We start from the raw sequence: 19,399 nt of genomic DNA, 5'->3' as shown, positions 1-19,399 counted from the left end.
GCGCGCAGCAAGTTAGCAATAAGTATCCCTATCAGCCAAGGCGGTATACAAGCAGCGGTCTCGTGGCGCAATGGTAGCGCGTTAGTTTCCGGTGCTAAAGGTTGCGCGTTCGAGTCGCGCCGAGATCGTGTTGACATTCGCTTTTCTGGCTTTTCTTGCCTTTTTTTTTCTGAGGTCCTGTACAAGGACCGGGACAGAACAGGTATATTTTTTGCGCGATCGGAGGTGCTGCCCTCAGCATACTACCCGTGCTCCCGCCCCAACATCGTCCCGTGTTGGTGCGTTGCACCGTAACGTCCATTTTGACCACAACGTCCAATTTTGAATATTTCATCAATTTTCTACCTCACCACAATGCCAAAATCGCCAGATAAAATCGAATCCCGAATCCAGGAGGCCTTAAAAAAGGCTTCATGTCAAAAAAAGCCAAATATCTCTGCGTTGGCGCGAGAATTCGACGTGCCTCGCAAACGGCTTCACGAACGCTTCAAGGGTCGGCCACCAAGAACCGCCAAAATCCCGCGCAATAAGGTATTAGATGACCAGCAAGAGAAGGCAATTATTCGCTGGATTCGACAGCTTGATTCCCTACATTCGCCGCCTACCCCAAAGATGATAGAGTGCTGTGCAAACCAGATTTTGCAGAGGAATGTGTTATCTGTATCCAAGCCGGCTCCGCGCGTAGGGGAAACCTGGGTATATCGGTTTATTCAGCGCCTTCCTGACGACCTACATCTTATCAAACAGAAGCCAATTGAGAAAGATCGACTAGGGGCAGAAGATATTGGTATTCTGACACATTGGTTTGATCTCTTGGAGCCATATATAGCCCGGATTCCACCAAAGAATATATATAACTTTGATGAAACTGGCTTTCAATTAGGGCAGGGGAAATCTCAAAAAGTCGTCACTTCCAACCCTATACGAGCCTCCCGAGGCATTGCAACTAGCGAGACAAACGAATCCTTGACAGCCATTGAATGTATCGCGGCCGATGGTACTGTCCTTCCTCCATACTTCATCTTCAAGGGCGAATATCAACTGGAACGTTGGTATCAACAAATTCCTGATTCTGCGGATACAGACAAATATCGAATTGCTACAGCTTCCAAAGGATATACAACAGATGAGATTGCAATGGATTGGATCAGGCACTTCCATCAGCATACAGAAAAGCGGGTTTCTAAGACTGATGCAAGACTATTGCTTATGGACGGCCACGGATCCCATCTCACATATAATTTTCTGAATATGTGAGAAATACAACATTATACCCTTCTGTTTTGTGCCTCATACAACCCATCTTGTCCAGCCGCTTGATGGTCAGCCCTTTCAGGCCTATAAACACTATTTTCGCAAGAAAAACAATGAGAATATACAGTGGGGGATATCCACTATGGACAAGGCCGACTTTCTTCGTGATATCCCTCAAATTCGCCAGGATACATTCAAACAACGTACAATCCGAGATGCCTTTAGTGATCGGGGGATATATCCATGGAATCCTTCAAAAGTACTTGACATTCTAGCCAACGCAAGGTCTCCATCTCCGGTTCTAAATATACGCGATAAAACACCATCAATTCAATCTATCTCAACCAATTCTCCTCCCCAGACAGTTCGTACACTGCGACGGAGCATTCAGAAGCTGGATAAGTTTGTCAATGAAAATCCTAGCCTTGATCAAAGCTTTACACGCCGTCTTGACCGAGTCTTTCAAAGTGCTATACAAACAGCTGAATTGACAGCCCAACTTCAAAGCGATATCTCTCAACATCTAGAGCGTGCACGCGCTCCAAGCTCTCAGAGATCTCGCAGAAGAATCCCTACTATAGGGCCATTGACAGTTAAAGATGCAAATCGTCAGGTTGCTGAACGTGCTGAAGCTGAACGAAAGAAGATTATTTCCCGTGTCCGGAAACGCCAACCTTCAAAGCCAATTCCCACCACTACACAACGGTCGGATACTGTTGAAAATACTCAGGGAGATAGCCAGGATCCAGGAGATATTAATGCGCTATTTAATGTATTTAGATACTAGTCTAGATGTTGAGAAAATTGATGAAATATTCAAAATTGGACGTTGTGGTCAAAATGGACGTTACGGTGCAACGCACCAACACGGGACGATGTTGGGGCGGGAGCACGGGTACAAAGAAATGGGCAAACGGAATAGATATCTTTATCTCCGGGACAGAATCCGAAGCCCCCTCACCGCCTTCGGCGGCAACTAGCCCTACGCATTAATCAAGCAAACATCTCCCAAGCCACAAATCTAACACTACTATAAAACTATCACGCTATGCATTATTACCCCACAAGACCCATAATAAAACGAAACAAACAAAAAAAAAGAATAAAAATAAATAGATATACCATATCGACGATCTCGGCGCGACTCGAACGCGCAACCTTTAGCACCGGAAACTAACGCGCTACCATTGCGCCACGAGACCCGTTGCTTATCCACCCCAAATTCGAGGTGGATCTCTTGAAAAGAGCCCGCAAACCCCAATATTTGATGCTTTTTGTGTACGAATAACGATCTTATAAGCCAGCTAGATAGTTATCTTCGATATCTTCTCCTTTTTGAAAGTATCATACTTAAGCTTAAGGTCAATGGCTATCAGGCCAGGTCTGCAGCTGCTCCTTACTGCTGCATTATGCATTTCAGTTTTATTTTTTTTATCTACTTGATATCGATTATGTTACGTCGCTGTATACATATTCATCCTGATATACTGGAAATTATCAAGGTAGGAATCGATCGATCGATATTGTTGTTTCATTCATTTCATTCTTTCTTTCCTTTCTTTCACGCCTTCTGAACCAACCCCAACTCCTGCGCCTGCACATCCACAATATCCGGCACCAGCTCGAGCAAGCTCGGCTTCGTGGGCGTCCAGCCAAGCAGCTTGCGCGCCCGGATCGCATGGCCACGCGAGTTGCTGCCCCAGGCGTACGGGCCCCAGGGGTGCGCCTGCGCCGTCTGGTCCTTGTCCAGAGACTCGACCTCGGCCGACGCGATCAGCTTCTTGTCCGCGGCAGCCTTGACAATCGCCCGCTGCACATCTCCCCACACAAACGACCCGTTCTCCGCGAAGTAGTACCCGTCCTTGCTGCCCCAGGTCGCGTTGCCGCCTCCCGCTGCGGCCGCCTCGCCCAGCGCCAGATACACCTTGCTCAGGTCCTGGATGTGCACCTGGTGCCAGACATTCTTGCCCTCGCCGACGACGAACCCCTTGCCTCGCTTCAGCACCGCTGTCGCGAACAGGTACGCCTGGATACTGCGCGTGTTGCCGGAGCCGCGGCCAGGGCCGTAAATGGTGGGTGGGCACACGATCGCCGTCTTGACTCGGTCAGTCGCGTCCTTGTCCGCAGCTAGGACGATCTTGTCGACGTTGCGGTGCAGCGCGTCGTCCGGCAGGTGCGTCACCTCGTCCACGCCGTCCCAGTCGTTGTACTCCTTCTCCCGGTAGATGCCTATCGTCCCGTTGCGGGTGTCCTCCCACGCCAGGATGCCGGTGCCGGAGGTGTGGATGTACCAGGCAGGACGGTCAGGGGTGTGCGCCCTGAGGCCTTTGACGATGGCGTGGGCGGAAGCTTCATGGTCGCAGTCGGCGAAGTCTGTGGAGAGTCAGCTTTAAATAATAAAAGGGGTATGTGGGTGTACGCACGGTAGATAATATCCGCCTTCTTAGCCTCCTCTTCCAAGATGTCCGCCGAGTCGAGATCGCCGTAGACGATGCGCACCTTGGGGAACACGCTGCTGAGCTGGGCCGCCTTCTCCTTGTTGCGCACCAGGGCGGCGAATTCCCAGTCCGGATGGGCGTTGTACAGCGTGTAGAGGGAGTCGCCGCCGATGTAGCCGGTGGTGCCGGTGCTGAAGGCAGACAGTCAGTACGCCAGTAATCTAATTAAATTGGGTGAATTCAATTCCGAAAGAAGAAAACCAAGTGGCTCATCTCATCTGGGGAATAGGTAGGCAATGACGTACAGGAAAACCTTTGGCGGAGCCATGGTGCAGTATGAATTATAATCTGATCTGATCTGATCTGATAAGGTACGCAGTCAAGTGACCTGTTTGTCTTCTTTCACGGAGAGAAAAGAAAAACAGGACTTCAAGCCACACCAGTATTCGAAGTTATAATAAGTGTCCATTCCACCCTGGTAGTCAAGTGCGGGCCTGCTTTGAAATCAGCCTGCTGGTGCCGTGATCCGTCGATAAATGAGCGAGCGAGCGTCAGAGGGGTGGGCTCTGCAAAGGTGGGGTTGCACGCAGCTAGTAGCTTAGGTAGCTAATTAGCTACTATTATCACTCGGTGGACGTTCAAGCATTATTCCATGTTCTTCTGAATGAATAATCGATGAGGAGCGAAGAGTGGGGACGGGATTGACGAGGAGAGATGTCTCCGATGAGGTGATTGACGAGAAGTCTCCTATACTATAGTCTACTCTGTACAGACCACTGGTAAGTTTTATTATCATCATTTTATTGTAAGTGCAGACGGCAATTATCTACGTCTTATTCAGATATTATTGTCTAGCTAACTCTGGATCTACAAGGATGAAGTCGTTATAACTGGTGCTTATGACGTCGACTCGGCACTAAATCCTCCGCTCATTAGTAATTTGGGTGGGGTGAATTGCCCCTCCAAACAATGCACACGGCAGTGATCTTGGATATGAATTGCAGATCAACAATGTGCATGTTGTTGCAATTAGATTATGGTGGAATAATACTGTAGTGTGCTCAAGGAGGATGTTTTTGTTTAATAAAAGAAATAAAAAACGGAGATAAAAAACAAAGGAAAGCTTCTTCGCGTACTCGTATACCAAATAGACAAGATATAGCCTGAGTCTAGGTTCAGTTCCATTGCGAATCAATATGGAATGTCATGACTTCTAAATCTGTCAGGTGAATATCAATATACGAGATAGATACATCGTCTGGACCATAGCATATAATCAATCGCCAATACTGATAGATACAAAAGCAACCACGGGAATGATTCAATGGACATCAACGAACATCATCTGAGCAAGTGCAGCACTTTACACCGTACGCAGTTAAAACGTGCTCTGCGCCAGGCGGCTGGCCGCGTTCTTCGCATCCAGTCGGTCCTCATCGTCCTCTTCTGGAATCGAAGCCACGCCGCTCAGCGCGCGGCCTCGGCCTTTACCATCGCCGTTAGCCTCCTCATCGTCCGCCAGCGTCGGTATGATACTACCGCTAATGCTCCGGCTCAGGCTGTCGCTGCGCCGCGGCACTCCGCTCCACGCATCGCCCTTCGGGCCTTGGCTCGACGCCAGGCTGGCTCGACGCGCCGCCGGGTGCGACTCGCGCCCCAAACGACTCAATCCACCTGAAGAATCGATCGCCCGGATGTCCGGTCTCACGCTCTCCAACGTCGCCAGGGCCCGCCGCTCGGCTTCGATCTGACGCAGCGTGTATTCCCGAAGACTCGCCAAAACGTCATCCGAAGTCCGACTGAACCAGCGTCGCATCTCCATCAGGAGGTTGGCTGTGACTCTCTGCGTCTTCTTGGTGAGGTAGGTCTCGTGGCTGATGGCTTCGTCAAGCGCGCTGATCGCCTCGTCGACCTTGTCCGGCCGCACCGAGGTGCTGCCTTTCAACCGGTCCGCGGCCGCCCGCTTGCTCCTTGAAGACTGCTGCGCTTGAATCAACTCCCGCAGGAGAATGTGACGGTTCGTCAGCGTCTCTTTGACGATGAACGCATCAGAGGAGTGGTAGTTCAACGGATCCCCAAGAGTCGTTGCCTCTGCCGTGCCCTGGGCGGCATGGTAATCTCCAATCGTCTGGATAATCTTGCCAAGCTTGCGGTACGCATTCGCCAACCCAGAATGGGTCTCCTGAACATGCATGTGTCCGAGCTTGACGCCCAGATCCGACTCCGCGAGGCCGAGTCCTGTCACATAGATTAGCGGACAGCATTTGAAGAAGGCGTGAGTGTTCTTACCTCGCCGTGCTTTCACCACGCGATCCACTTTCTGACTCGTGTCCATCGCACCCAGGTAAAACGCCTTGACCACCGGTCGCGCGTTCAGCAGCTCCGGAGTATCGTCTGGCGGCGGCGCAAATTGCTTGATCACTTTCCTGCGAACACCCGTGGCAGGCTGTTTCATCTTCACAACGGGGCTGTATCCGAAATCGCTCTCCACGAATAGAACTATCTCGTCATCATGGATGAGAACTTCATTCCCAAAGACGTAGTTCAACCATCGCTGCATATACGCCTTGACCCGCATTTCGTCTTCATCTGTCCCCGCGCCTGCTGGGGTGAGCGGTGGCGGCACGGCCGGTACGAGCGCCTCAGGATTCGAAGAGATCAGGTGTTCAGCAAGTTTGATGAATTCGGAATGCGTCCGGCGGACATCACGATACTGGGTCGTTCGAAACTTGGGTATATTGGTCTATTCAGTCGAGTCAGTGCCTCTCGTTCTTTACTCACGTAGACATCACGCGACTGCCTACATAGACATCAAACCGTATGATGGGATCTTTCTTGCCTGTCCTTTCCAGCCCCGTGACTTTCGCTTGTAGCCTGTACGTAGGAGCGGCGGGCCTGACATTCTGTCTGGCTCCCGTCTGGTAACGTGCTGGTGCCTGGGCTCGCGGGTGCTGGACATAGGCCGCGTGCGGAGTGGCATACGGCGGCTGTTCCACGTAGTCGGGGTCGCCTAATTGCGCACTCTGGAGTCGCTCAGAAAGATCGGGAGAGGACGGCTCGTCGTCGTCGCCAGCTGACGCCGAACTCTCTGGACGATGAGACTCGTGGTCGTCGCCGTAGGGAGATTGCTGATTGGGAGGCAAGGGGTTTGGTGGGATGTCCGCAGTGCCAGCCGCGGTGAAGGTCGGCCGGTCCGCGCTCGGGGATCCCCATGGCGATGGGCCGGCTGGATCATTGTTGTTTATCGAGGAGTAGTCCATCCTGCGTGGTGGTTAAGATGACTTGCGATCACGTTCAGCAGCTGTCCTGATTCGGGAGAGCTCGAGCATGCGGCTCCGCCCCTGCGCTTGCCACCGATGCCACACCGCGATAACAGACAGCTCAGCGCAGTCGTAACCTGGCGAAGGCGGATCTGCTGCACAGAAAGAAGGCCTCAGGACAGGCAGCGGCGTCGGTCAGCGACTGCGGAGATGGCGAGAGTCGGCCAGGAAGGCGTCCGGTGGATGGTCCTCGAGAGCTCGCGCTAAGCCTGATTGGTCAATGCAGTGCATCGCAAAAGCTCGCAGCGGAGCTCTGTCGATGCAGCGTGCGAGCAGCAAGAACTTGCTGGAGCTGCCCTATCAGCATTCCAATGGGCGATAGACTGCTCTCTCCTCATTCGTCTTGATTCAGCTGGCTTGACGATGGCCGCTGCTCCGTTCCTGGCCAGATCTGGCATGCGATCTCTTGCCGGACTGTCCAGACCGGCGATCTGCAGGCATCGACTGACTTGGGGTTGGCCTTCAAAGGGGCTGCTGAATTCACTCTCGAAATGTAGTGGCCGTGGATTCGCATCGACCGCTTCTGTGCTGGAGGCTGTCGATCTGGAAAAGACCAGAAACATCGGCATCATCGCCCATATCGATGCGGGCAAGACGACCACGACGGAGCGCATGCTCTACTACAGTGGCTTCACGCGACGCATGGGCGAGGTCGATGAAGGATCCACTGTCACGGACTTTCTCCCCTCGGAAAGAGCGCGAGGAATCACCATCCAGTCTGCAGCTATCACGTTCCACTGGCCACCGCGGACTGGTGCAGAGTCAGACAACCTCAGCGTGCAGGAGTTGGAATCGAAAGGACTTCCAAGGTCTACGGTTCCACACACAATCAACCTGATCGACACTCCTGGCCACGCAGACTTTACGTTTGAGGTTCTACGTTCGCTACGGATCCTCGACGGAGCTGTCTGTATCCTGGATGGCGTGGCCGGAGTGGAGGCGCAGACAGAGCAAGTCTGGCGCCAAGCAAGCACCTACAACATCCCCAGGATCGTGTATGTCAATAAACTTGACAGAGATGGGGCTGCGTTTGGAAGAACCGTCAGAGAAGTGGGATCGAGGCTGCAGGGCTGGCCCGCAGTCTGCCAGATTCCCTGGTTTGAGGGCGGCAATGGGCGATTCACGGGCGTTGCCGACGTCGTTTTTCTGCGAGGTCTTTTGTGGAAGGAAGGAGGGGATGGTAAAGCAGTGAAAGCGTTCGATCTCCAAGAGCTTGAGGCCAAAGAGAGCCAGCTCGCGAACGAGCTCAAGCGCGCGCGAACCGCTCTGGTAGAGCTTCTGAGTGAGCACGACGAGACCATGGTGGAGAAGTTCCTAGAGTGTGAAGAAGATCACCTGGCAGTGTCCCCCTTGGATATCCTCCAGAGCCTGCGGAAATGCTTGCTGCGGCCTGGGAACAAGATCATCCCAATCTTCGCAGGTGCCAGCTTCCGCAACATGGGCGTGCAGCCACTGCTGGATGCCGTCGCCAACCTTTTGCCCAGTCCGCCAGAGTGCCCAGACCCAGAGGTCAGCATTGGCGGTACCAAAGGAGGCCTGCGTCGCCTGCTCAGCGGAGAATGGATTGTCGAGCAGAATCAAAAAGCCCCGTCACCTGCAAAAACAAAGCAAAAGAAGAAGGCAGCTGCCCAGGCCGAGGAACAGAATCCGATCGCCAACCTCGAGAGCTGCGCGTTGGCGTTCAAAGTCGTCAATGACGCCAAAAGAGGCGTTCTCGTCTACGTGCGTGTCTACTCCGGGACGCTGAACCGGAGTGCTCTGCTTTACAACACCAACCTCAACGTCACGGAGCGCGCGCCCCGTCTGTTCAAGATGTATGCCAACGACGCCGTCGAAGTCGACTCGATTCCGGCCGGACATATCGGCGTCGTTGTCGGGCTCAAACACGCCCGAACGGGCGACACGCTGATCTCCTACGCTGGAAACAAGGCCACGCCGCCAGAGCCTCTGAACACGCTGCAGCTGCGGCCGATCGATGTGCCTCCGCCGGTGTTCTTCGCCAGCATCGAACCTCACAGTCTGAGCGAGGAAAAGAACATGCAAGACGCGCTGGCACTGCTCTTGCGAGAAGACCCCAGTCTGCATGTCACCGTGGACGAGGACTCGGGCCAGACGCTGCTGAGCGGCATGGGCGAACTCCACCTGGAGATCGCTCGCGACCGGCTGGTGAACGACTTCAAAGCCAAGGCGTCCATGGGCCGGATCGAGATTGGCTACCGGGAGTGTGCGCTCAGCCGGTCTATTCCGGTGACGAAGATGTTCGACAAGGAAATCGCCGGTCGCAGGGGCAAAGCGGCCTGCAAGGCTGTCGTGGAGCCATTTGACCCTCAAGCAGAGACAGAATCCAGCGACTCTCTCCCGGATGACGTGATCTTCGTCGAGACCCGTGACGGGAACCAGGTGATCATCCGCGCTCCCAATCTCCAGATCGAGAAGGACAAGAAGGGCGTCGAGCTGAGTCCGAACCTGCCGCCTCATCTGGACGTCAACGCGGTGCGGTCGGCGCTGTACACGGGCAGTCTGGCGGCGCTGGCTCGCGGGCCGCAGTTCTCGTTCCCGATGCACAGCACGCGCGTGACGCTGACCTTCGATCCGGCGGAGCACGTCTTTGGAGCCGACACCAGCGCCTCGGCGATGTCGGCGGCCGCCCGTCTGGCCACGCAGGATGCGCTGCGAGAGCTGACGGGCAGCAGCGGCGCCGGCAGCGCAGGCACGGGGCTGATGGAGCCCGTGATGAACGTGGTCATCAGCGTGGACGAGGCGAGCCTGGGCGCTGTGGTGCACGACATCTCGTCCGCGCGCGGCGGACACATCGTGTCGCTAGACGAAGACGCCACAGCCACATCGCAGGGCAGTGACCAGCAACAGCAGCAACAGCAGCAGCAAGAACAAGAAGAAGAAACCATCGACGTAAGCAAGATCTACGCGCCGCCAGACCCATACGAATTGCCCAGCGCGGGCGCATCAGCGCACGTAGAAACCTCAACGACATTGTCGTCCGCAAACCAGCCGCGCACCATCACTGCCAAGGTGCCCCTGAAGGAGATGGTCGGGTACCTGAAGCACCTGCGCAGCCTGACGGCCGGCCGGGGGACATTCGTCATGCACGTCGATCGGTTCGAGCGGATGTCGCCGCCGCGGCAGAAGGCTGTTCTGGCGGAGTTGCACAGTATATATTAACAGCACTCTCTTGGAAGCAAACAATCTCTCCTCATAAATCTGATCTGATCTAACGTGATTTGATCTGATCTGGACGGAAAATTCTGGTTTTAACTGTCCTGTACTGTCTCTACTGTACCATACGATACTGTACTATACTAGAATTGTACGATATGATCGATCGATCGATCGACCAGGGAAGTAAGCGTGAAGACATAAAAAGAAAAGAGAAGAAAAGAAGGGTTCTGGCTATACGGTATTAGATATGCCTACTATGCTAGACTAGACTATATCATAATAATGTGTTATATACCTCTCAGCTTTGGCTTTTCAATTTAAACAACAGTAAATGCCTTTCTTTTCTTACTGTCCCTGTTCATTGTACTGTAAAGCTAATGAATCAGAATTGACTGAGGTATCGACCTATCTAATATATGTATATTATTTTATATTGTTATATCTATCTATATAGAGAACGCAACAAATAAAAAGTAGTAGTAGTAGTTTAAGTAACTAATAGTAACTAGTAACTACCTAGGTATATATAGTATAGTATATGTAGTACTATATCCATGGATATCGTCAAGGCTTCTAAAAAGTCAACGATGGATGCCTGCTAATAAGTCAAGACTTTATAAGAGCGAAACGAAACGAAACGACACGAAACGAACTAGACTAGACTAGACTAGACTAAACTGCCCTACCAATCATCGCTCCATTCGTCATTATTATTCCCTTTATTTGTTGTCGTCGTCTTCGTTAGCCCCGTCGCCGCGGGTGTGGCGGCTGTTGCTGTCGATGATGCTGCCGATGATGACGAGAAAGGAGAAGGCGACTTCTTCATCGCTGTCGTCCCGAGAGCGCCAGACGCGGGCCGCTCTTGTCGCCCTCCTCCCCCTGCGCCTAGCGAGGCAAAGTTGTCCCAGAATTCCTTGCGTTCGGGTTCGAAGCCGCGCCGTCGGGCGGCGACGGCTGCAGCTCTCTCGTCCGCGCCCTCGACGAACCGGTTCAACGACTCGGCGGCACCGCGAGCGCTCGTCTGCAGGTTCTGGCCGAGCTGAACGGCGGTTTGTCGCGCCTGGGCTGCAAAGTCGGTTTCTGCGAGCTGTACACACATATCAGACAGACTTTGGTTAGCGCACAGGGACAGAGACATGAGGCAAAAAGGCAAACTCTGGACCTACCGACTTGGCTGTAGGTTGTATGTACGTCTCGTTGACCGTCTTGGCCCCCTTCCCCACGGCCGAGGTGAACCAGCCCAACCCCTTCGTCAATGCTCCCACAGGGTCCTTCTGGAAGTCGTCCAGTCCCGGCACTCCGCTCAGAGCACCGCCATTCTGGCTGCGAGCAGGCCCGCTGGACACGGGCATCCCGCCTCCGAACCCTGTGTACTTCCCGCCTTGCGATGGAGGCAGATCCTCGCGTCGTGCCGCGTTCTCGCTGCCCAGTTTCGCGAAATACGCCTCATTGCGTTCCTTTCGACTCGCGGCACTGCCGTCCAGACCGCCGGTGGCGGCGGGCGATGCTCTGCCCCCCTGCAGCGGGGTGCTCGATCGGGAGGAATACGACTCGCTCGAGGCGTGATTCGTCGGCTGCTTCTTTTTCCTTTCTCCGGGTACGTATTCCCTCCCCTCGACCTTGGCCGTCAGCCGCTCTTTGTACTCCTCCCCGACCTCGCCGTCGTATCGCTCCTTGATGGTCGAGTCCTCGAACGTCCTGCCTTCGGAGATGGTGATCGGGTGCTCGTCGTAAAAGGTCTTCCACGTGTCGTTTCCACCATGCTCCATCCGCTTCAGCTCAGACGTCTTGAAGGCGTCCATGGTAATGGACCGGACGAAAGAGATGTGCACGCCCAGCCCACGGTGGGTGCCCGCGCAGTTCAGACAGATGAACGTGCCAAACTTGGGGGATGCCTGACAAACAGATTCGTGTTAGATAGCCGTCTCTATGCTCATTGTATCGTATATCAGGCAGAGAGGACGGCGTACCCATTGAGGCGAAGGCGCGCCGCAATCGCAGCAGCGATCATTGCCATTCGTCTTGGAGATCTGGAGCAGCTAGAAATAACGGTCAGCATGCAACAAAGAAACGGAAAAGCAATTGAGACAAGCTTGAAGGGACAATGTCTGCATACCTTGGCCCTCGTCTCCGGGTCAACTTCCCACATCTTGGACATGGTGGGCGGTGGACGGAGACGGGGACGGAGAGGGAAAGGGAAAGGAAAGGGAGGCCTGCCTTACAGCCCCCCCTTTGGATTCACGACAGACACGACAAGACTGCAATTTAAGCGGGGCAAATCTCTAAATCAAGGCGATCGAAAGAGGAAAAAAGTCACTATTGACGTCGCGTCTGTTCCCTGTTCTGGCCCCTGCTGGACGCGGAGGTTGGCCGGGGAGATTTTAAATTATCGACTATCGGGGGCGGCGCGCTTAATTCGTCAGTTACTATTTTGGCTTGGTCCCGTTCCCACTCGGGAAATGCGGCCCGTGCACCGTACTGTGCGGCGTATAGCAGAATGCTTAAACAGGATTCGACCAGTTCTGGCAACAGTGATACCTAGCTGCCGAAGGAGTAGGAATAGAGGGCCACGAGTCCTGTGGCTGGCGAGAATAATGCAAGCCAGATACGGCCCTGTATGTTTGGATTGTAGATAGAACGGCTAAGAGTTACAGTGTAGACCTGGCAGCACGTGCTCGTGTCACGCCACCGCCAACAGATTAATGCTCGAGCACCTTAATACTATTACATACTGGCAGACAGATACTCAGCACAGTTACCAGCGATGACAACGGATGGTGTATGCTGATATGCTTACATAATGGACCCAACTGAAGAATCGTCAGTTGTACGTCCCAGAGACGGATGCCACGTTGTGGAACGATAAACAACCGCTATCCAACACACCCTGCATGTCGCTACCAGCTGTGTAACCACTGGTAAGGCTGGAGTGCTGGACAGGCCCCAACAAAAAAAATATTTTTCCTCGACATCTTTGTTGTAGGTTCGATGGCTTGTACTGTGGTCTAGTTAGCTAGATTTTGAAATTGGGAACTGAAACTTCCTCGACAGTTGAGAATGTTTTTTTTATTGCGATTTTGGCAACAGCTACAGTCTCAGGAAATCGTGAAAGCTTGCTGTCCTTCAATGTCACAAATCATGTGCGGCTTCACATCCCAGGCCAAACATCGCCACTGGATGCCTGCGCTTTCGTCATGCCAATCAAGCTTCTTACATACAGTACCGTTTCAGGGCCGGACCGATGATCCACAGCGCACAGCGGAGAAGACTAGAATGCCGTAGTGGAGCATAAGATCCGGACAACTGCAACCTACTTACCTGACTGGTAATACCTGCTTCGCCTTACAGAGACACATATCGGGAGAAACATCAAGCAAGCGTCAAGATATTGCTATAAAATACAGTAGAAAGGAAAGTAGGAAATCGTAAGAGGTGTTTTTTTGTCCGTAAGGACACTATTGGCTTGAGTTTGGCATATCATGCGTCCAAGGTATCTAAACCAGTAGACACACGTCTGCTTGCATATCTCATCCACAACCTAAGACATGTCGCCCACTAAGAGATATCCACTGAACATCTCCATGCGTTGGAGCCACAAGTCCGTACATCATACATCCCCTGTTCGTGAAAAAAAATTCAACAAAAGAAAAAGAAAAGAAAGCTTGTCAGCCGTTTTAAACGGCGGCCGGGGCGGTGTTCTCCTCGGCGGTTCCAGCGGCCGGCTCAGCCGGCTGCTGAGTACCAGCCTGACCCGGGACAACATCCTCCTTGCCGGGGCTGTCGATGGCGACCTTGACAGCGATCTCACGACCTTCAATTTCCTTCCCATTCATCTCCTGGACGGCCTTCTGCTGCAGTTCCTCCGATCCCAGCGTCACGAAACCGAAACCACGGCCCTTGCGGGGCTCGTTCCGGGCCTGCAGCTTCTTAACCATGAAACGAGGGATCGGGCGCAGAGCGATCTTGGCAGAAACGGGCTCGTAGTCCTTGAAGATCTCCTTGAGCTGTACCAAGGAAGAAAAGAAGCACAGTCAGCGAGATGACAACCGTCATTGTGAGCACTGGGGCGCGGCGTACCTTCTCCTCACTCAGATCGTAGGGCAGGTTAGCCACCATGACCTTGGTCTTGGACGGGATGCCATCCTCAGGAGGACCACGCTGCTTCTGAGGACGACCACGGGGCTTGGTTTCCTTGGCCGCAGCCGGCTGGCCTTCATTGGTAACTTCAGTTAGTGGAGCAGCCTGACCCTGAGCGTTGGTAGCAGCTCCAGTGGCAGCCTCACCATTTTGCTGGGCCTACAGAACAAGAGTCAGTCAGACGGATCTTGTCCAAATGCGCAGGTTTTTTTTAAGACTTACAGGAGGGGCTCCGCCAGTGCGCGGGCGCCCACCACGGCCGAAACGGCCTCCACGGCCCCGGCCACGGCCACGACCACGGCCGGATGGCCTCTTGCGGCCTTCGTTGGCGTTGGCTCCTTCACCGCCACTCACTGCACCCTCCGCCTTGGTCTCCGCAGGCTCGGGCTTGCGGGCAACCTGGACGGAGACCTTGCGCTCCAGGATCTCCTTGCCGGACAGCTCCTGGATGGCAGACTGCGCCTCGGAAGCAGTGGCAAGGTCGACGAAGGCGTAGCCGACAGGGCGGTTGGTGCGCGGGTTGACGGGAATGGAGACGCTCTCACTGCGCGGGGGAAAAAGAAAGTGTTAGTTCTAGCCTCTTTCCAACTGTTCTGAAGATGCTTCACACGTCGCGATGGTCGCGAGTTGGATGGCTGCACTTTCCTCACAGCTCCGAGACCGATCCACACATCATCACCAAAACAAACCGACGACACGACAGCGGCACGTGATGATGATGATGGTGATGATGATCCCAGGAGATGGTGAAGACTCAGAGCAAAAAGGCGATGCGACAGGATACGGCGGGGGCGAGGAAAAAAAAGAAACTCACATGGTGTAGTTCTTGAAGAACTCCTTGAGTTCCCCCTCAGTTGTCGCATAAGCGAGGTTCCCAATGTACAGCCGACGTCCCTCATCAGCACTGGCCGCAGCCGCGTCCGTCTGGGCGGTGCCGTTGGCGGATTCGTTGATGGAGGTGGAAGCCAGGTTGTCGGCGAGGTTGTCGACGGCAGTAGACATCTTGAAGGCTGAGGACACTAGGTCGTTTGGCGTGGAGAACTGGTTGCGGTGATGGAACGGACCGGTGTGTGGAAAGACGACTCAGGTAGCGTGAGGCTGCCTTTGCTTGACGGGAGATTGACTTGAAGAGGGGGATGGAGGAAAAGGGTAGCTTGGTGCCCTAGATACTGAGAGTTGAGGGAGGAGAGTATGGGAACGGAACACGGTGATGCCTTTGGGAAAGTCGAGGTCGGGCTGGGGATGGAGAAAGGAGAAGGAGTGAAAAAAGGGCAGCGGCGACTAAGGCGGCGCTAAACCCGGTTTGGTGGCGGACCCTGGCCAGCTCACTCGCGGTGATCGTGGCAAGCGCCAGGCACGGCACAGCATGGCATTCGACTGTTTTCTGCTGCCCAGGGGAGTCAGGGACAACTGACAACTGGCCACCGCCTCCACTCGCTGGATGGACTGCGTGCGGTCCTTCTGGTCGCTTTCGATACATGGTGCATTGCAAATAATCATAGCCACTATAATGACTGTGTGCGTGGCTTTTGGATGGCATGATCTGAAGCGCTGATGGATCTGCCTTGTTTATTACGGAAAATGCAAGTGGAATAATTTATTGTTCCGATTCACAGAATGTTGCTTTTAAAAGAAGCTGAAGTACTCGATCTAACGGACTTGCAGTTCTTAGCGTACACCGGTATTGATACCTGATGATACCTGAGTCATCCACGGGAGCGTGCTTTAACCTTATTCAGCATCTTCAGAGTAGTCTGTCAGCTTGTTATGGTAGGACCTCATGCCATCATGGATAAGGTATTCTTCAGCCAAGAACCATCTAATAAAAACGTCCCTAGGTAAAAGAGCGATTCTACCTGTCCTGCTATTGCGAGTGAGATCTGGCCTCTCGGTAGTTCGGTGCCTGGCCATTGTGCAACCAAGATCTGCTACTCGTACTCCAGAGTAGTCCCATCACAGGCCACTATCCATCATACAAGATCTCATGCTTTGGAGCTGCTCTACAGGGCAGGACGACATGGCTTTTGACTCTGGACAGGAGCTTGATAACCATGGAGCGGCCAGCGGTGAACCGGCCAGGCAGCAGGTCACATGTCTAGACGTGATCTCGTCCTGGTCACAACTATGTACCGCCGCAGCTGACTTGACCACAGCTCATTCAGCACCAGAGTCATCACTGCGCTTCCCTGAGTGATGTTCGAGCAGCAAGATGGAAGGATCCGACACTCAATTGCCATTTGACGGGGGAATTGCTGATCGATGCTACCAAGATATTTAGCACCGAAGTAGGCCCGACACAACGCGGGGTCGCGCCTGCCCTCTGCTGTTGCGAGCTGGCCAGAAACAGAGCGAAGGCCGGACCGGGGCGGAAGGCGCCGGCAAGGGCTGGTTAGCGCGGGTGGCGACTGCCTCCCGCCAACAAGGTTGGGCGATCGGCCTTGCCATTCCACCCCGGCTTTTGGTTCTCCAAGCATCATGCACGAAAGCCGCTGCGCGCCTGCGGATCGACGCTGACTAACGCTTTCTCGCTACCAGAACCGCCCTCCGTCGGGCTCGACCTTTTAACTTCGCTCGTCTCTGTTCGGTTTCCTTCGTGCGTCGTCCCCGGTCCCTCGTCCATGCCTGTCTGTCATGGATCGAATCGAGCTGGTCGAGGATTCCAACGGCCGTTCTGCGGGGACCGCCCTGGAGGTGCCGCGGGAGAACTCTGGACAACCTGCTTCAAACGAGCCTCCCCCCAGTCCGGGCCGGTCGCAGCGTTCCAGATACCCTGCTCGACAGCCCAGCATCCGGATACGGCGGTTATCCTCAGTCTCGTCCATTGACCGCCAGGATGCCGTCGAAATCCAAGAATCGTCCGTCGAGGCGAACCCTCCGGCCAAAGACGATATGTTCCTGTCTCCGGACGACGAAGAAGCATCCCAGGCAAATCGACGTCGCAGCCTCTCGGAACCGCGCCCTGGCCGCTGGTCCGCGCCGCCGTCCATTGTCCTCTCCAGATTCGAGACATCCAACTCGGTGTTTCCCATGTCTCCCGTGAAGGAGGAGACGTCTTCGCAATTCCGCCCCTCAATGGATCTCAATGCTGTAGAGCGCCTGCTCCCGCCGGCACCGGCTGCCGGTGCTGAGATGCCCTCAGATCCGCGGAATAATAGAAGTTTGCTGCGACGGGCCAGCGGAGCGGCTCTCTCAGCTCTTGGTCGGCACCGGGCGTCGACCATGAGTGCGACCAACCCTGTGCGCCGGCCTCGGCCAGACGAATATGACTGGCGGATTGTAGATCTTCTCGATGTTGTTGGTAAGTTTAGTGCATTAACTTCTTTCACAGTGGAAAAAAAACAGGGCATATGGGGCTGACCGGGAAGCAGATCCGGAAATATCGACATTATCGACCCTTACAAACGTCCAGAACTCTCTGTTTGTCCCGGACCTGGGTAACCTGGTGAATCGTACCCCCACCTACAATCTCTCGCGTACCCCGGCCGAGGACTCGGAAGAGGAGACAGCCGAGGAGGCCGTCGAAGAGCCGAAAACGGAAGAGCCTCTAGATCGCCAGCAATCATCTGGAGACCGTTTAGGCCCGGTCAGCTCTATCAGCTCCGTGGTCGGTGACAACCCTTTCGCCGTATTGCCCGAAGGAAGTACTCTCGAGGGCTGGACCACGCGGGATGTCGAGGAGTTAAACGACCATGTCCGACACATGCTCCACTCCCGCCGTTCCAAGTTCAAGCGTGCCATGAAAGGGTTTTTGCAGTATGTTTCAAAGCGTAAGTGGTCGATCTGTCATCCAATTTGTGGACTAAGGTTGCGATGCTGACACACTTGCAAGCACTTGGATTTTTTGTGACCCTATATGCGACTCTGATCACCCTCTTTGGTCTGGCGTGGGTTCTTTTCTTGATCGGTATGTTCTACTGCTGAACTGATCAATTCGCACACACGAGACTAACAGTGATGGCAGGTTGGATCAACGTGGGTGGACGGCAACTCTATATCATCAACGTTATCGACAACGTTCTCGTGGCTCTCTTCGCCATCATGGGCGACGGCCTAGCACCCTTCCGCGCTAGGGACACGTACCACATGATTTACATTGCTCATTACCATCATCTGACATGGAAACTACGAAAAAAGCGGACACTTCCAAAGCTGCATAACAAGAACGACCTGCCGACACGACTGGAAAGTGAGGTGGACCTGGAGCGCAACGGAGACGACAAGGACGCGGAATTTTCGGTTCTTACCCCTGCTCAGCAGAGGAAACTGGAGTACCACCAGCAGAAGTTCGCTAAATCGCACACTTTCTACAAACCTCACGAGACTGAGACCCATTACGCTTTCCCTTTGCGCCTCCTCGTCGCCATTGTCGTCCTGCTCGACTTTCATTCCATCTTCCAGATCGCGTTGGGCGCTTGCACATGGGGGATCAATTACCACCACCGTCCGTTCGCGCTGACGACTGTGATCCTGTGTTGTTCGCTTACGTGCAATATTAGCGGTGGCGTGTTGATCATGATTGGGGATCGCATGACGCGCAAAAAGGAGGTGGTGAAACGGATGTTCCGGCAGAAGCTGACTCGCGAGGCGATGAAGAAGATAGAGAAGCGACGACGAAAAGAAGAGCGCCGGAACGAAGAGCCGGAGCAGATGAACCGGCCTGAACCATACTCCGGGACCTGATCCACGACCACCGAGATTGCCTCTTACGCTTTTTTTTTCTCTTCTTATTATTCTTCTTTTACGACTTTTACGACTGTACATTATGACATCCGGACAGGAGGTACCCTGACAGGTTGAACGGCGCAATACGGTTGGTTATATTACCGGACGCGGGCATGTTGGAGTTGGACTGAATTTCTTCCCCCATACCTTTCATCTACAGTGTATGCGACCCTGCTTCACGTGGAGATATATATCTGGGAGAGATTTTGTTGGATATAGAAATACATCATTGTAATATAGCTTTTTTTCGAGGGGGGGGGGGGGGGGGTTTTGGGGAGTTTCTCTTCTTGACGGGGAGTTTGCTTTTGCCTCCCATTCATACATACTTACATACCCCATGATCGAATCGAG

General features: G+C 53.8%; 7 protein-coding genes across 7 annotated transcripts; 3 read left to right on the top strand and 4 right to left on the bottom strand.

Annotated features, from left to right (window-relative positions):
- Nucleotides 1–354: 354 nt before the first annotated feature.
- On the top strand, nucleotides 355–2,041 carry T310_4009 (uncharacterized protein; the record flags this gene model as incomplete). The annotated part of the gene is made up of 4 exons (XM_013473105.1): nucleotides 355–787; nucleotides 884–1,253; nucleotides 1,313–1,322; nucleotides 1,382–2,041. The coding sequence occupies 4 exons, from the start codon at nucleotides 355–357 to the stop codon at nucleotides 2,039–2,041; spliced, it is 1,473 nt and encodes a 490-aa protein (XP_013328559.1).
- Nucleotides 2,042–2,815: 774 nt separating this feature from the next.
- On the bottom strand, nucleotides 2,816–4,020 carry T310_4008 (uncharacterized protein; the record flags this gene model as incomplete). Its single annotated transcript, XM_013473104.1, has 3 exons — nucleotides 2,816–3,627; nucleotides 3,678–3,883; nucleotides 3,998–4,020. 3 exons carry the CDS (start codon nucleotides 4,018–4,020, stop codon nucleotides 2,816–2,818), a joined length of 1,041 nt encoding a protein of 346 aa, XP_013328558.1.
- A 1,050-nt stretch (nucleotides 4,021–5,070) lies between these two features.
- Nucleotides 5,071–6,952, bottom strand: T310_4007 (Vacuolar protein sorting-associated protein vps17; the record flags this gene model as incomplete). Its single annotated transcript, XM_013473103.1, has 3 exons — nucleotides 5,071–5,930; nucleotides 5,982–6,435; nucleotides 6,497–6,952. 3 exons carry the CDS (start codon nucleotides 6,950–6,952, stop codon nucleotides 5,071–5,073), a joined length of 1,770 nt encoding a protein of 589 aa, XP_013328557.1.
- Nucleotides 6,953–7,654: 702 nt separating this feature from the next.
- T310_4006 (Mitochondrial elongation factor) lies at nucleotides 7,655–10,457 on the top strand (the record flags this gene model as incomplete). Its single annotated transcript, XM_013473102.1, has 3 exons — nucleotides 7,655–10,181; nucleotides 10,334–10,372; nucleotides 10,435–10,457. 3 exons carry the CDS (start codon nucleotides 7,655–7,657, stop codon nucleotides 10,455–10,457), a joined length of 2,589 nt encoding a protein of 862 aa, XP_013328556.1.
- A 244-nt stretch (nucleotides 10,458–10,701) lies between these two features.
- Nucleotides 10,702–12,347, bottom strand: T310_4005 (Zinc finger protein gcs1; the record flags this gene model as incomplete). The annotated part of the gene is made up of 5 exons (XM_013473101.1): nucleotides 10,702–10,705; nucleotides 10,876–11,276; nucleotides 11,356–12,084; nucleotides 12,160–12,219; nucleotides 12,306–12,347. The coding sequence occupies 5 exons, from the start codon at nucleotides 12,345–12,347 to the stop codon at nucleotides 10,702–10,704; spliced, it is 1,236 nt and encodes a 411-aa protein (XP_013328555.1).
- Nucleotides 12,348–13,863: 1,516 nt separating this feature from the next.
- Nucleotides 13,864–15,328, bottom strand: T310_4004 (RNP domain protein; the record flags this gene model as incomplete). The annotated part of the gene is made up of 4 exons (XM_013473100.1): nucleotides 13,864–14,193; nucleotides 14,267–14,485; nucleotides 14,549–14,870; nucleotides 15,141–15,328. The coding sequence occupies 4 exons, from the start codon at nucleotides 15,326–15,328 to the stop codon at nucleotides 13,864–13,866; spliced, it is 1,059 nt and encodes a 352-aa protein (XP_013328554.1).
- Nucleotides 15,329–16,957: 1,629 nt separating this feature from the next.
- On the top strand, nucleotides 16,958–19,006 carry T310_4003 (Integral membrane protein; the record flags this gene model as incomplete). The annotated part of the gene is made up of 4 exons (XM_013473099.1): nucleotides 16,958–17,624; nucleotides 17,695–18,093; nucleotides 18,156–18,230; nucleotides 18,288–19,006. 4 exons carry the CDS (start codon nucleotides 16,958–16,960, stop codon nucleotides 19,004–19,006), a joined length of 1,860 nt encoding a protein of 619 aa, XP_013328553.1.
- Nucleotides 19,007–19,399: the final 393 nt, after the last annotated feature.

Source organism: Rasamsonia emersonii (genome assembly GCF_000968595.1).
Source record: "Rasamsonia emersonii CBS 393.64 chromosome Unknown ctg1118621760093, whole genome shotgun sequence".
Classification (NCBI taxonomy): domain Eukaryota; kingdom Fungi; phylum Ascomycota; class Eurotiomycetes; order Eurotiales; family Trichocomaceae; genus Rasamsonia; species Rasamsonia emersonii.
Note: the sequence above shows the minus strand (reverse complement) of the source record. Positions and strands in the feature narration are given on the sequence as shown.